This window comes from Dasypus novemcinctus, chromosome 14 (genome assembly GCF_030445035.2).
Source record: "Dasypus novemcinctus isolate mDasNov1 chromosome 14, mDasNov1.1.hap2, whole genome shotgun sequence".
Lineage (NCBI taxonomy): Eukaryota > Metazoa > Chordata > Mammalia > Cingulata > Dasypodidae > Dasypus > Dasypus novemcinctus.
The window spans coordinates 106,092,219-106,107,193 of NC_080686.1; the positions used below are offsets into that span (position 1 = coordinate 106,092,219).

The 14,975-nt window shown below is 49.4% G+C and overlaps 1 protein-coding gene across 1 annotated transcript; it reads right to left on the bottom strand.

Annotated features, from left to right (window-relative positions):
* Positions 1-2,473: 2,473 nt before the first annotated feature.
* On the bottom strand, positions 2,474-12,433 carry LOC101423386 (lymphocyte antigen 6K-like). Its single transcript, XM_058276293.2, has 4 exons — positions 12,314-12,433; positions 11,180-11,280; positions 10,048-10,155; positions 2,474-2,845 (listed from the first exon to the last, which is right to left on the bottom strand). The coding sequence occupies exons 2-4, from the start codon at positions 11,259-11,261 to the stop codon at positions 2,568-2,570; spliced, it is 468 nt and encodes a 155-aa protein (XP_058132276.1). The 5' UTR covers positions 11,262-11,280; positions 12,314-12,433; the 3' UTR covers positions 2,474-2,567.
* Between the last annotated feature and the right edge of the window lie 2,542 nt (positions 12,434-14,975).

Consider the following 14,975-nt stretch of genomic DNA (forward strand, 5'->3'; position numbering starts at 1 on the left):
GACACTCGATTCCAAGCAAGTACAAAAAGCCCAGTAGGGCCCTGCTTCAGAGGCAAGAGGCCTTGGCACTGAGCCAAGCAGTGCCCCAAACCCACAACCTCCTCTGAGAGCGTGCCCCCTGTGCAGGCAAGAAATCCACTGCAAGTCCAGCTGTCCCCAGGCCTCTCAAGGCAAAAGGACATCAGTTACCGAGTCAGACCCACCCCCAGCTTCAACCTCCCAGACCTCCTGGAACTGGCAAGAGATGATTAAGGGTTCCCAGAACACGCGCAGGTGCCCATGCCCGTCTCGAGAGCAGAACCTCAGGCAACGCTGAAGGTGGCAGGTAAGCCACTTCATTCTCATTAATGCAAAAACCACTTACCCTGTCCTTCCCAAAGTCCCTAAACCTTGTCACTCCTAAATTCCAGTAGTGAAGGTCAATCAGTAGTTTCTCAACTGCTCTTTGTACCCACTAAGAAGCCACCTGTTCAGCCACTCCCTCCCTCCTGTTCCCCCCTTTTCTACCAAACTCTGTCAATCCTGAAATCTAAAGTCCTAAAGTTCCTATCACTGCTGCCCATCACACACCTGTCACAGTTCAAGTCCAAACTCCTGCCCACACCCCATTCAAACCCTAATATCCTGTCCCTCTTGGTGCCCCACAAAGCACCACACCTACAATTCCTCACCTCTTACAAGAAAGCCTTTAGCAGCTTCTCAGGCTGCTGGAGTTCAGCACTCACTCACCCTGCAGCCTGCCCTCTACAGGTTTTGAACTGGGATTTATCGAGTAAAATAAGGGAGAAAAAAAAAAGAAACTAAAAATAAATAAATAAATAAAGGGATCCAAGAGAAGCTATTAATAACACAAAAAGAATGTCTACGTGTTCCCTCTCATAAGGTAGCAGCTGGATGCCTGGCAACCCAAAGGGTCACTCCTCTAAGAGGCAGAAGTTGAAGCAGGGGCCTCATTTATGCAAGGCAGGATTTCCTCCACTGAGCCACACTGCCTCTAGAGTAGTCGCCTTCCCGAAAGCTGCCCACCCCTTTCCCTCAGGCAGGGTAGAGTCCTAGCCGTTTGCTGAGGCCTGCTGAGGGGGCGTCTGCGGCCGTGCCCCCTCTCTAATGTAGCCCCTCTCTTTACCCCCACGGCTGGGCGTGGCAGTGTGCCTGAGGAGACTCTTTCCCCGTGGGGTCGTGCTCCCTTCCAAGATTCAAAGGGGTCAACTGGCCACACTCACCACAGAGGAACCACTCCCCACCCCCCCAGCCCCTTTCTCCCGGGAAGGCCCCCTCCACTCTGGAGCAGCAGGCCCGGGGCTCCCCCAAGGCTGTGTGCCCGGAGGCGGGGTGCATGGCCGTTTCCAGCCCCAGAGGGCAGCAGCTCACCCTTTTCCTCTGGCTTCTTTACCTTTGACCTCTCTCTCTCTTTCCGGAGAAAATGCTCTCTTCTTTCTTGTGCCATAATTAAAATGGTGGTCTCCCCAGCAGGTCCCTGGAGGCGGCCTGGGAATGGCTATGAGCTGTGGCTCCTGGGCAGGTGTGTGAATTCCCAGGTGTGACCACCCAGCCTGTGCCTGGAAAAGCGCTGTGAGCGTAGCAGGAATCTAGCAGATGTTCAAGACGACCCCTCAGGGACTAGCCCCAGAATGATGCTAGGCCTGACCTCTGGAGAAACCGGACAGGACAGACAGGGCTGTTGCCCATGTCCTGAAGACAGGCTGGACACCCCTACCTCCAAGCTCCCCACACTGCCCCTTCTGGGGTCACTAAGATTCTTTCTGGAATGTTCACCAGACTGCCTCACCCAGCCACCTCTCTGTATCAGACCGCTTGGGGCCTAGCAAGGGCCGTGGGGGCAGACTGGAGAGGACGGTAAGCAGTGGGCGTGGTTACTTCCTGCCCTGGTGCTGAGCACGTCACGTGGTGAGGAAGCGTCTTACCCAGGCAGAGCTTCCGCCCAGCTCTCAGCTCTATCTGGACAGCTTCATCTCACTGGAGAACTGAGAACACCGACGGCTGCCCTGCTGCCATCTGCCTAGCCCAAGGGTCAGACCCTGAGCGGGTGCACGTGGGAGAGCCTGCGAGGTCGTGGACCAGGCCTGGGTGGGGGGAAGTCCCTGTTCAGTCAACAGACTTCCTTCTCTTCTGAATCCTGGAGCCTGATAGGAAAAGCTGAGCAAGAGAAGCCCAAGTCTCCCCCACCGGAACAGGGGCCTCCCGAGGACGGAAGCCGCCAACCTGTGCTAAGGAGTCCTTCACTCTGGGGACCAGGTTCCCCCAGGTCAGCTTCCCCCCACATATCTGGGGTCTCCCCTGAGATCAGAAGCATCCACATAGCTGCTCCTACTGGGTGGTCCTTAAACCCACTCCCGCAAGGAGGAGGCGAGGTGAAAGGTGGCTGTCCCAGCAGCTCCTATGGCCGAGACCCAGCTGGACTGAGATCCCCCCTTCCCATGCCCAGGACCCCGGAAGCCAGACCAGGAGCTCATCAAGGGACAATGAGTTTAATGGTGCGCCTCTGGGACATGCTGTGCTTTGTTGGCTGGTGGCCCCGGGGGCATGGCACCCGCCCCCCTAGGGGCTCACAGCAGTCTCTGGCCCAACGATGCAGAGGCCAGTGCCAGGAGGATGGCCAGCCCGGCACTGCTGCTCCTCTCCTCTGCACGCGCGTAGTATTCTCGGAAGGTTGTCTCATTGACCTGTGGTCCCTCCAGGTTACACAAGGCCACCGAGCAGCACCGGGCATACAGGAAGGGCAGAGGCTTCTCTAAGATGAATGCTTTGTCCAGAGCAGGCTCTACAACAATCGGGCAATTCTGCGCACACTGTTTTGAAACATAGTAGAAACGCGGGAATATTTCTAATAAAAAGTGGTGAGAAAGAGAGAAAAGAATCACATGAATATAACCCTCACCACTCTGTTCCCCCCTCGAGGGTCTCACTCCTGGAAGGGGCAGCCAGGCCGTGCCGGGAGCCAGCACCCCAAGAAGGAGGCCTGGCTTGGGGACCCAAGCCATGCCTGTGGGTGGTGGTGGCTGTGTGCAGGGTCCTGAGGCCCCAGTGCCTGCCACGCAGACCGGGAAGGGGCTTGGGGGTCTCTGGCTGGAGCACACAGCTGCTCTGGGCCACAGCTTCTCCAGGGCGGGACGGTTCAGGGCCTTTATCTACTTTTCTTATGACCACAGATGCACAAACTGAAGGTCCTTATGCAACCAGAGGCTTCTCTGGCCCTCTCCAGTCATGGGTGCTGGGCCCTTGGGGGCGGTGGCTGGTGAGAGGGGCCGGGCTCACCCTGTCTGTGTAAGCCACGCTTCCCCGGGAAGTCAGAGAGGCTGGGAAGGCTAACTCAAGGCTTACTCTTCACCCGAGCATCCGCCAGTGCCCCCATGTTAGTCTCCCCACTCCTGGAACCTAAAAGGCATCCCCAGAAGTGCCCGATGGATTGACTTGGAGTACTCCAGCCCTGAAGACCTCGACTCACCGTGGCGGGGAGCCTTCGTGGGCCCAGAAGTTCTGGGGCGAGCTGGGTGCCGCTGAGCGAGGCCCCCTCCCCTGCCCTCCAAGGCACGTGCCCCTCGTCCACGTTACCAGGCCACGAACCCGGGGGGGCCACCTAACATCCTGAAAGCTTAAATTCTCATTGAAAAATGAATGAAAAGAAATCTCCTCTGCCTCCCGCTCAGCGTCCATCTGGACATCCTGCTGTGCACTGCCCGGCACAGCACCAGCCTCCGAATGTGGGGAATAAATGAACACCTGCCTGTCCTCCTCGCATTTCAGAAAAAGGCCACTTAGTATTGATGTAGGTATGGGTGGGAGGCTGTTCATCTCTTCGTAGATAACCTGAGCTGTATGTGTTCTGAGCTGTGCATGTGGGATAGTAAGACGGACAGCCCTGCCCTTGGTAACTATGGCAACAACTCCAGTCCTGGAAAAACTATTTAGTGATGCAAACTCTATGAACTTTAAATATTCAGGGAAAATGCAAACAAATGTGCTAAAAGCTTACATGGAATGTGTGATGCCCATGCTAAAAGCTTACATGGAATGTAGGAAGTCCATGCTAAAAGCTTGCCTAGAATGAATGCAGTTCATGCTAAAAGCTTACCTAGAATGTGGAAGATATATGTTAATTCGAGCTTATTGAGCACTGAAACAAAGGGCCATTTGTCCCTTCCTCCTATAAAAAGAACTCAAAATTCTTGCTCGGGGATCAGGTTTTGAACAGAAAGCTCCCAAGTCTGGCCATTTGTAAAAAGATTCTTTTTTCCTTCCCCAAATTATGTGTCATGACCTTTTCAAACAAAAATAATTGAACCTCTTTTGATGTCTGCAACATCTGTGGGCTCGTCTGGGATCTGCAAATGAAGGCCTAAGAAGGTAGGATTTTGCTACTCCTTCTGGATCCCCGAGGAAGCTGGGAGGACTCAGGTGAACACCAATCTGGACACCCCCAGATTACATTTAATCCAGAAAAGATGCGGTCTCCACCAGAATTTCCAACGAGAATCAAGGGCAATGGAAGGTCTGGAAAAAATTCTGGGAACAAAAATGACTCCAAACACAGAAAAAGGTAAGACTCCCCTGGGAAGCATAATCAGGAAAAACTAACTTTAAATGTTAGAAGAGGAAGTCCGATCTGCTTCCAAGAGAGCCCCAGTTCTTCCAGAAATTCAGGGGGAAGCTGTTCTCTCAAGATCTGAAAGGAAAGGAAAAAAAGGGGAAAAAAAAGCCTGGTGTTTGGGTTTGTCTAACTGAGGTAGTGAAGGCTTCATTATAATAGGAAAGGTTGTTTATAGGTTCGAGTCCTAACATCCAGGAAATTGGTCTGGATTTAGAAAATCTTGGTTACAGCAAAATGGATCAGCTTTGCAGTGAGCCTTGATTTGATCTGAATGTAAGGTTGAACAGTGAGCCGGGGGTCCTTTTGTTTTGGTTCTGAATTGCAGATGAATTCACTTTACAGACAGCAAACATAAGCAGGAGATCCTGTTTAGATGTTAATGTTAAGTGTTCTCTCTTTCTAAAGTTTGTAATGGCTGTGGGGGCAGCTGGGCTGAGGAAAATATAAAACTTGTAAGTCAGATTGATAAGTTTTGTGCTTCTGTCTGTGTCTACTAAATACTGGTGTTAAATTGTGTAATTATATAAAGTGGTAAATCTGGTTAAGCTGGAACCCTCCCTTGCCACTGGCAAAGGAGTGAATGCATTGTAGTTTATAAAGCCAACTGTGGGGTCTGAATGTGAACGCGTGCTCTGCTGTCTTGACTCTCTATGTCCACCCCATTTGCCAGAGCTCAGGGATTGTCTGTGTCAGTGTCTGCACTCTGTACCCAAGTTTATGAAAACTGGCCCAGTCAGGAAGCTGATGGAGCTAGTACCTTAAATTATAGCCCTGCCAGGGTGGGAGTCCCTGGAAAGGCACCAAATTTGAAAAGTTCTTTCAAGCCATTTTAGCAACCTGGAACTTGCCATCATTACCTTCTCCACTTCTGCCTTTAGGAGGATACTTAGGGAAAAAAAAAAGATAAATCTGAAAACCCAGAAACCTCATGTCATGTCTCCTTAAAAATTGAAAAAATAAACCTTAAACTTCTCAGTTTAAAGTCAATTGTGATTGCTGTTATGGGGGGAGGAGTGGGGAGAAGGGGGTAGGGGGTATGTGGGGACCTCATATTTTTTGAATGTAATATTAAAAAAATAAATAAAGACAAAAATTTTTAAAAAAAAGTCAATTTTGTATATAAAAGGTGTAAGTAATAACTGAAATAAGATCTCATGTGCCATCAGTTAGGGTCAGGGAATTTCTTAAAATGCTAAGATATGGAATTCTGTTTTAATTTGTGCTTAACTTTGTGTTCAACTTTAAAATCTGTGTTTAGATGTCAGTTTGCTTGTGCTTAAACATCATGGTAAAAAGTAACTTAAAAAGAATCTTTAAATGCCAATATTGTCTCGCTGGGGAATTAAATGTATAACCCGCAGATGAAATTTGTTTAGTTACTAGGAACAAACAGGAAAGCATTGCAGGTTTGTTACTAATAAGGTTCTTGTAAATTAATAAAGGTATTCAATTCATTTTAAAATAGAACATACTAAAGACTAAGAATTAAAATAATTGTATAAGTACCTTTTTATATATATACTTAAATCCATAATTAAAGCTACTACAACAGAGTAAATGTGGCCTGAATTTTGGCTATTATAATGGTGATATTGAATTAATTTGCCTCTATTTATGGCTATTCAGGTTTATCTAATGCTTCCTGTGATGATGGTACTTACTTTAAACTTATCCTATAGTTATTTTGTAGGTAATTTCACCCCTAGTCTTCAACTATTGTGATAGTAATTATAAACTGCATTCACATTAGCTTACAGTTCCACCCCTTAGCAATTCAACTTAATAATTAATTTTAAAAACTTATAGTTAAATTAGAAGAAAAGAGGTTGATGCATATCACTTTTATGCCATTCTAAATATCTTTGGTCTTCTCATTTCCTCTTTACCCTTTTAAAGGAAAAACTGTCTTTTTCCTTAACTTTTAAAATAATGTAAATTAATTCTGATTGGCCATTTCCACCAGAAATCAGAAATAACTGTTGCCAGGTTTTCCAAGAATAAACAATACTCTTTTCAGTGTCCCAGGCCTTACTGAACAACCCCCATTATTCAGGCTGTCTCAGGAAAAAAAAAAAAAAAAAAAAAGAGCAAAAGCTACCTGATTTCTTTCCAGTCTAAACAAAAGCCCAAATGCTTGCCAGGTTGCCTCCAAACAACAATGTAACCCATAAGGGAACTATATTTTGAATTAACCAGTAAAGAAAAAGGGATTTTAATAACTAAATGGTGTTTCTGTATCAAACTATTCATGTCTGGCTAGTAGCTCAATTTATTAAGGTTAAATGTGCAGTTATATAAGTAATATAGATATTCCAAAAACCCAAATTAAGCTAAATGGTATAAAAAGTCTAAATATGCAGAACTGTAAAAACTATGAAATCCTTATTAAATTATAATTAAAGCAGGTTAATTGCTTTATATTCCAGAGCCTAAAAGTTAGTAAGCTTCTAAAATTATTCAGTTTTAAAATTCTCAAAAAAATAAAAGGTTTTATGCCCCTGTAAAAAATGAAAACAACATTCTTTGTTTAATCAATAACAATTTCAACTTGTTTAGCTTAAGTATTATATCTTAAGCTTATAAAATACTAGGTTAATAAATAAACATTATATGTGTTAAATCTTTAAAATAATAGGAACTGTAAGCTCATATTTAATAAAATTAAATTAAGTGTAGAACTGCTCTCTCTTAAATGCATGGGGTAGATTCCATTGGTTGCCAATTGTAATCTGGAGTAAATCTGCCAGTCTATACTTGTGGTCAGTTGTAAAAAGTTTTAAAAACATCTTCCAAACTGAAACATTTAAGTGGTTCTAGTTCTAGAAGCCATTGTTAACTAAAACCTGGATTAGTATTGATGACAAAAATAACTTCATAGTAATAAAACCGGTCCGAAAGTCACTGCAAGGTGCATATTTAAATAATGGTAACAAAAGGGTACCTTAATTCCATTAGAAATCTTCCATTTTCATTTTAACAATGAAAAATAGTTTTTTTTTCCCTACTACTACGGTAAAATACCTACTAATATCTTCATGGTAAAATTGTAAAAGTAAGCAAAGCCATTTAATATGTAACACATTGCATTAGAAATGTTTAAAAAGTATATAAAAGTCAAAAGATAAACTTCAATGTTGTCAAACTCTCTTGTGCATTCAAATCAGGCCTTGAATACATTACAGGTTGCCTCTCCATATGAGTTATTGGCTAGGCTGGTCACTGACTCGCCAAACAATAGAAATATTTACGTACATCATGCCTCTGGTTATGCTCCTGAAGTCGACGGAAACTACATTGCAGTTTCAAACTCCTGCAGCAGCCAATGATGGCTTGGTACAGCCAAATGTACAATGGGTATCCCCTCCAGACTGGCACTGTTCCATAGTGCCAGAGAGCAGTATGCACCAGGCCAATGAAATACTGGAAATTATTTTTTTAGCTTCTCTCTAGGATCAACGATGCTGCCACCTGCTCACTGTGTGAAGAACATACCAAGTGGAGCCATAATCACCAGAGTACCATAAGTAAAACTTAAATACAAATTGGCATTATGGCCTGCTCCTGTGGAGAGAGAACATGTAAAGTATTGCAAACCTGAAACTTAAAACTTTTGATTGCAACTCAGAATCCTTATGCATTAAGAAATACATTAATTAATATTAAGCGCTGTACCTTTCTCCTATCTAAATATATGCCTCATAATTAATGTTATCTTTTCTATTCTAAACCAAGTACAAAAGTACATTAGACATGTTAAATCCCTGATAAACTTTAATTTCTAAGTAGTTAATGAACATGTCTATAAAATAAAATAGCCATTTTAGCTAAAAACAATGGGGCCACCAGTGGCTTGCGGGGTAGCAGTTAATTGGTGCCAGGCTCAGCCACCTACTACTCTACTGTACTCTACTGTGTAGCAAAACGAGGCTACAATAGGTGATGGGTCACCTATTGAACAGTCAAAATTACCAGAAATTATTCAATTAAAACCAAAATGTAAAAAAACTTTATTCTGTAGTTCTGATCACTACCACAGCTAAAAACTAAGAGAATTTCCAACTTGGTGCACTAATCCTGAATGAAACCAACTGCCCAAAAGTTGCCAATTCACCAGAAGCACCTGATGAAGCACAGGAGTGCCAATCATTAAACAACCTGAAATGCATCTTCAAAACAAAACTAAGTACCTGAAACTGTTATCTATTACAATTTCTCTCTGAAAATAAATAACTTAAAAAAATGTATATAGATACTGTTCCCCATCAATTTTTAAAAAGGGTGCCATCTTTATAGGCACCTAACCTTGTCTATCTCTGTAATCCAATGTCCCCTTTTAAAAACACGTATTCCAAAATTCTAATTGAATTTGTTTCTTTCAGAATGAACACCTATTAGCCATAAGAAAACTTCATCCAACTTCATACAGAATGCAGATCCATCTTCCTCCAGTCAAAATAAAATAACAAAAATAAAAAAGTTTTTACACCTTGTTAGGTATGGACGACAACCCAAAGCCAGCAGGAAGTAGATACAGAAAAGAGATCATCTCCCTTCAGCACCCCTTTAAGATTAAAGGTGTAAACTCTAAGGGTAAAATAAAATTAATAGATGGATCTGGAGCCTGGCAAGAATTCCACATAAGCACCAATAACCCCGAGGATGACTGCTGCGGGGACCCACCCCCAGGATTCTACTGTCCAGGATAAGAACATCTTCTGAAAACAGATTAAGCCCCAGATGTTACCCAGGAACTTTGTCTTTAGGTCCTCACTGAGAAATTGATAAGTGGAGTCATCAAGCAAAACAGCAAACAGCCGCCCACCTCATAACTCCAACAATAATTATGCCAAAGTTTAGCAAGTTAAGCTGGCATAAAGGGGGGAAATGATGTAGGCTCTGGGTGGGAGGCTGTTCATCTCTTCGTAGATAACCTGAGCTGTGCACGTGGGACAGTCAGAGGGGCAGTCCTGCCCTTGGTAACCATGGCAACAACTCCAGGCCCAGAAAAACTATTAGCAATGCAAACTCTATAAACTTTAAATATTCGGGGAAAATGCAAACCAAATGTGCTAAAAGCTTACATGGAATGTATGAAGTCCATGCTAAAAGCTTACCTAGAATGTGCAAGATGTATGTTCACTCAAGCTTATTGACCACTGAAACAAAGGACCACTGGGCCCTTCCTCTGTATAAAAAGAACTCGAGAATCTTGTTCAGGGCTCGGGTTTTGAAGAGAAAGTTCCTGAGTCTGGCCAGACATAAATAAATTCCTTTTTCCTTCCCCAAATTATTATGAGTCCTGGCCTTTTCATGAGCAAATAATTGAACCTCTCAACTTCTACAACAGTATCAGTTATGCTCTGGTGAGGACAGCGAGACAGACACACTGAAAACATTCTGCTGACCAGCTTGTGGCCAGACACGAGGGGAAGACTCACTTATGGCGGCGATCACACACATCTGTTCTCTAGCCTCACACGTGACGTCGAAGCTGCACTGAAATCCGTTCTCCTCCTCACAGGCATGACACCGAAGCCGCCCACCGACTGAAAAAAGGAGCAGAGGCAGAGTGGAGGGTGACAGAGGCACACGCCCCGCCCCTGCGCGGCCCCTCGGAGCCTCAGGAAACGGGCGGGCTCCTGTCCCTCCCGCTCCCCACAGCCCACTCCCACGTCATCCACTTGGGGCCAGGTCATGCCTCCTCTTCTGGGGTTTCCCTGAAGATAGCCACAGCCAGATACACCCACACCCAGACACACAGACACACGGGCAGCCACACGCAGACCTCACATCGACACCCCACCCCCAACACGGACACGCTCACCCCAACACACCCACCCACAGCTGCACATGGACACACACACCCACAGGCACACACACCACACACCCACCTACACCCACCACACAGCCACATGGACACAGACGACAACACACCTGTGCTCACCACACAGACGCACCCCTCCACACTTGCACCCACAACTGTACATGGATACATCCACGTCACACACACAGTCACACCCATGGAGCATTTAGACTCCCACGGACACACACAACTACACAATCACAGAGACACCCACACAACTACACAACCACAGAGACGCCCACACGCACACTCCAATAGACGTACCCTCAGGAACACACACACCCTGACACACACTCAGGGACACACGCGCACACCCCTGCCACCTCCCTGGGCCAAGGGAAAGCACCTGCTCCCGCAAGCCCCCCAGCCTCCCCCCGCCCCCCGCCCTCACGCGCCTCAGCAGGGGGCACCGCGGCCTGGTCCTGGCCCCTCGGACACGGGGAGAGGGGCGCTGGCTCTGGGCCAGCAGCTTTTCCACTTCTTGGACGCAGGCCTGGGGGCCCCTCCAGCCCGGGGACCTCGCAGGGAGGCCCAGGGGCCGCGGAGGATGCAGAGCTTCAGGCAGCCCTGCCCGCCTGGGTGCGAGAGGCGGCCCCACGAGGGCCCCACGAGGCTCCAGGTGGCCCCCGGCGCCCCCACGCCCTGCTGCTCGCCCCCCGCGGCCACGCTCGCCTCCCCTGGAGCTGCTGCCCCGGGGCCCCACTCACCTTGCCTTCGCGAGATGGAGACGTTGGCTCCGGTCACTCCCCGGGGCAGGCCCACCGCCAGGAGCAGGGCCAGGAGGAGCATCACGGCCAGGGACGCTGACCTGGACCGGGGGCAGGCGGTCAGCTGGGCCCAGCTCCCGGGCTCCAGGATCGGAGCCGGGGCCCCAGGACGCCCCACAGGAGCCCCCACAGCTGGGGCGCTCCCCCCGGGCTGCGCTGCCCGGGGCTAGGGGCAGGCCGCGGTCATACGCCGACCGCCCACCCTGCCACAGCGCCTTCCCGCCGCGCCTCGCTCTCCCCAGTGACCCTTCCACCTGCCCCCCCCCGCCCAGTACCCCCCCAACCTGCCCGCCTCGAGGGTCCTCTGCAGCCCGCCGGGCAGCCCCCAGTGCCCGGAGCCTCTGCTCTCCCCTCCCCCGCGCACGCCCTCCGCACGCCCCGGGCCCCTCTGCTGCCGCCTCGAGGGTCCTCTGCAGCCCGCCGGGCAGCCCCCAGTGCCCGGAGCCTCTGCTCCCCCCTCCCCCGCGCACGCCCTCCGCACGCCCCGGGCCCCTCTGCTGCCCGCCTCGAGGGTCCTCTGCAGCCCGCCGGGCAGCCCCCAGTGCCCGGAGCCTCTGCTCTCCCCTCCCCCGCGCACGCCCTCCGCACGCCCCGGGCCCCTCTGCTGCCGCCCGCCGCAGGCCCCCTTTCCCCGGCCCTCGCCGCCCCGCACCGCCCCGGGGCCCGGAGGCTGGTGGCCCGGCCAGGGCAGCAGGGCCGTGCCCGCGCTGCAGGAGGGGCCCGGCCTGCACCCGCCGCGCCGCCCCCGGCCGCCGGCCCTCGGGTGCCCGGGGTCCCGCGCTCTGGGCCCGCGCCCGCACACGGCTCCGCGGCGGGTCCTGGCGGCCGGCGGGGCGGGTGACCCACCAGGCGGGGAGTCCAGGTCGGGGGTCCAAGCGGGCCGGCGAAGGGGCCGGGGCCCGGCCCGGGGGCCGCGGTCGGTGGAGGGGCCGGTGGGGGGGGGGAGGCGGGCGGGGCCGGGCCTCGGCGCTCCGGGGGGAACGCGGCCCGCGGACGCGCCCCTGAAGCGCGCCGGGCGCCGGGCGGGGGGCGCAGCCCTTCCGTGGGCGCAGAGCCCCCCGCGCCCCGACCCACCTCGGGTCGTCAGCTGGTCTCGCTCCCGGTGCCCGCAGGCCTCACAGCGTGGCCGCGCCTTCCTCAGCGCCCGCTCTGCGCTCCTTCTAGAATGTTCTGCAGGAGCGTCTGCGCCAGCAGCTTCCCGCCGTCGGCCAGTGGGGGGCGGGCAAGGGCTGCGCTGTGAGGCGCGGGCTGTGGGCCTGGGGTGCGCGACCCCTTCCCCGTGAGCCCTGCCGAGCCCTCCAGGGACTGCCCCGGAGGGGGTGCTCAGCCGCGGCCGCCGCCCCCGGGCCGCAGCGCCGCGGGCCCTCGAGGCCCTGACCCCTCAGCCAGGCTGCCCTGGGCTCGCCTTTGCTCCAGGAAAAGCAGCCGCAGAGCCCGTGGGGTGCGGGGGCCTCGAGGCGCTGAGCGGTGTCCATCGCTTGGCGCCATTGCCGCGTAGGCGACTATTATCCATTTGCTGTGTATCTTGTGGATTTTGTTGGTAGATACAAGCTTATGGGAATAGATCTAACTTATACGCTTTCCTAAGGAGAGCACCATGCACACCACTCCCCATGTGCGGTGGAGACGCCTCCCTATCGGCAGGTGGAGAGCTGCTGCTTCCTCCTTTAAAATGCTTATCATGGTAACATATGTTTAACCTAAAAGCTCCCGTGGTAGCTGCCTGTACGTGTGCAATTCATTGGTATCAATTGTTTTCACAATACTGTGCCACCATCACCATCATCCATCACCAAAAAATATTTTTATGACCCCAAAGAGCAATTCTGCACCATTCCTCACCCACCGCTCCCCTGGTGTTGCAGCAAAGCCAGGAGTTCTGAACCGCAGAAAGAGTGAAAATTGACTCTCAGAAGTGGAGGAATAGATTTATTACGTGCCCAGAGGAGAGTCAATCTCCAAATTCCCCATTTTTCACTTCTTATGGGTTTATACAGGATTTCAGGTGGGATCAGCATAACTTTTGTTCATTGGCTAAGGCATTGCTAGGTGAAATTTTGCAAGCAGGGTGTTTACAGAGGCAGAGTGCAGCTGCAAGGTAGGGCTGATTTATAGAAGTGGGGCAGGGGGTGGGGAAGCCACTTGTTTGATATCTTCCTGCTAAGCCATGTTTTCACAGGCTGATTTACATAAACAGGAGCAGGAGTTATTCACTTGATATTCTCCTACAAGGCCATGCCCGCACAGGCTGATCCACAGAAGCAGGGGCAGGAGTGGCTTGTTAGATATTTTTGCAAGGCTTTGCTTTTTATTCCTTAACAATCCCCCTGTGATACCCCTACACACTTTTTATAGGGCATCACTCATCCTAAGTGGAAAAACAACTTAAGGTAGTAAAGCATTCTGCAAGACACAAGTACACTATTAAGATTAGTGTCCTTTCAGCTACACTTCAGCCTCTGGGAGCTGTGGCTGCCAGTCCAGTCCCAAACGGCAAGCCGAGCGGGCCAAAGAGGAGCAGGAACCAAAGGAAATAGGAGCCCATCTGGTCAGGTGATGGCGATTCTCGGTGGCTCCGGGCAATTCGGATTTTCAAGGGACAGTCAGGAAACGGGTGAGTTGTCCAGTTGTTCTGCTTCTTGTTGTAGTGTGCTCTTTTATCTCTAGTATGAGGAATCCAAGGGCCAATACCTGAAACTTTGAGAGCAGTGGGGGTTACAAGGATAACAGTATGTGGGCCCATCCTGGAGGCTTGGGGGTGCTCTTTTTCAGTTTTTGAGACACATACTATTAAATAATTACAACCATGATTAACAACATTGTACTTTTGTCTAATATTATGCTGAAACATTGGTAGGTTTCTGGGAATTTTATATACTTTTAAAGTATTCATATGAGCTTTTTACTCATATAATGTTAATTATCAGAGGGGTTAAACAATCTTTTTAATTTTATGATGCTTTTAAACACTTTCTGTCAGAATGTAGGCCCAAAGGATGTTGGGAATGAAAAACAAAGAGAGATTGGGATCAGGGGTTCTGAGAGCATTGAATCCTCAAGCTCATCAGACAACTTTATTATTTCCAAGTAGCATTAGCACACTAAAAATTCTCATAAGCTGCAGGACTAACATCTTATCTCAGAGTACAAGGTCGTAGTGCCCTCTCAGGCTACAAAGTGTGTTTTCTCATATTTTTCCCAGCCCTGGACAGCTTTGGTCCTGTTTACTTTCTGCATTCCTGTGTTAACAGCGTAACCATGGAAACAGCACCACCATACCCTTTCCCCCCCACATTTCCCCCTTTTTGTTTTAGTCAGGGTGGCTGTGCCTGTCTTAGGTTGCCCTCCTCCAAAAGTCTTACCCATCATCAAGAGCTCTGACCATGGGGATCTTTTTTGCAAGGTTTTAACAAGCACCAAATTATTGGCTTGCCCTATAGCATCCACACTGTGAGGTCTTCCCTGAACACATTGTCCCAGTCTGGCAACAAAATGAGCAACAAGACCAACACACAGAGTCCTATTTCCAGTGCTGATAAAAATTGTTGAGACTTCCACCATTTCACCGGATTAAATTTATTAACATGTGAAATCAGATCATCAGAGATACCCTTATCATCGGCTACATAAATCTGATTATGAGACAGTTCTAATATCTTTTTCTGCAGTTCTATTATTTCTTAAGATATGTTAGTTCTATGACCTATCAAATGATTTTTAATCTTTTCCCAATATC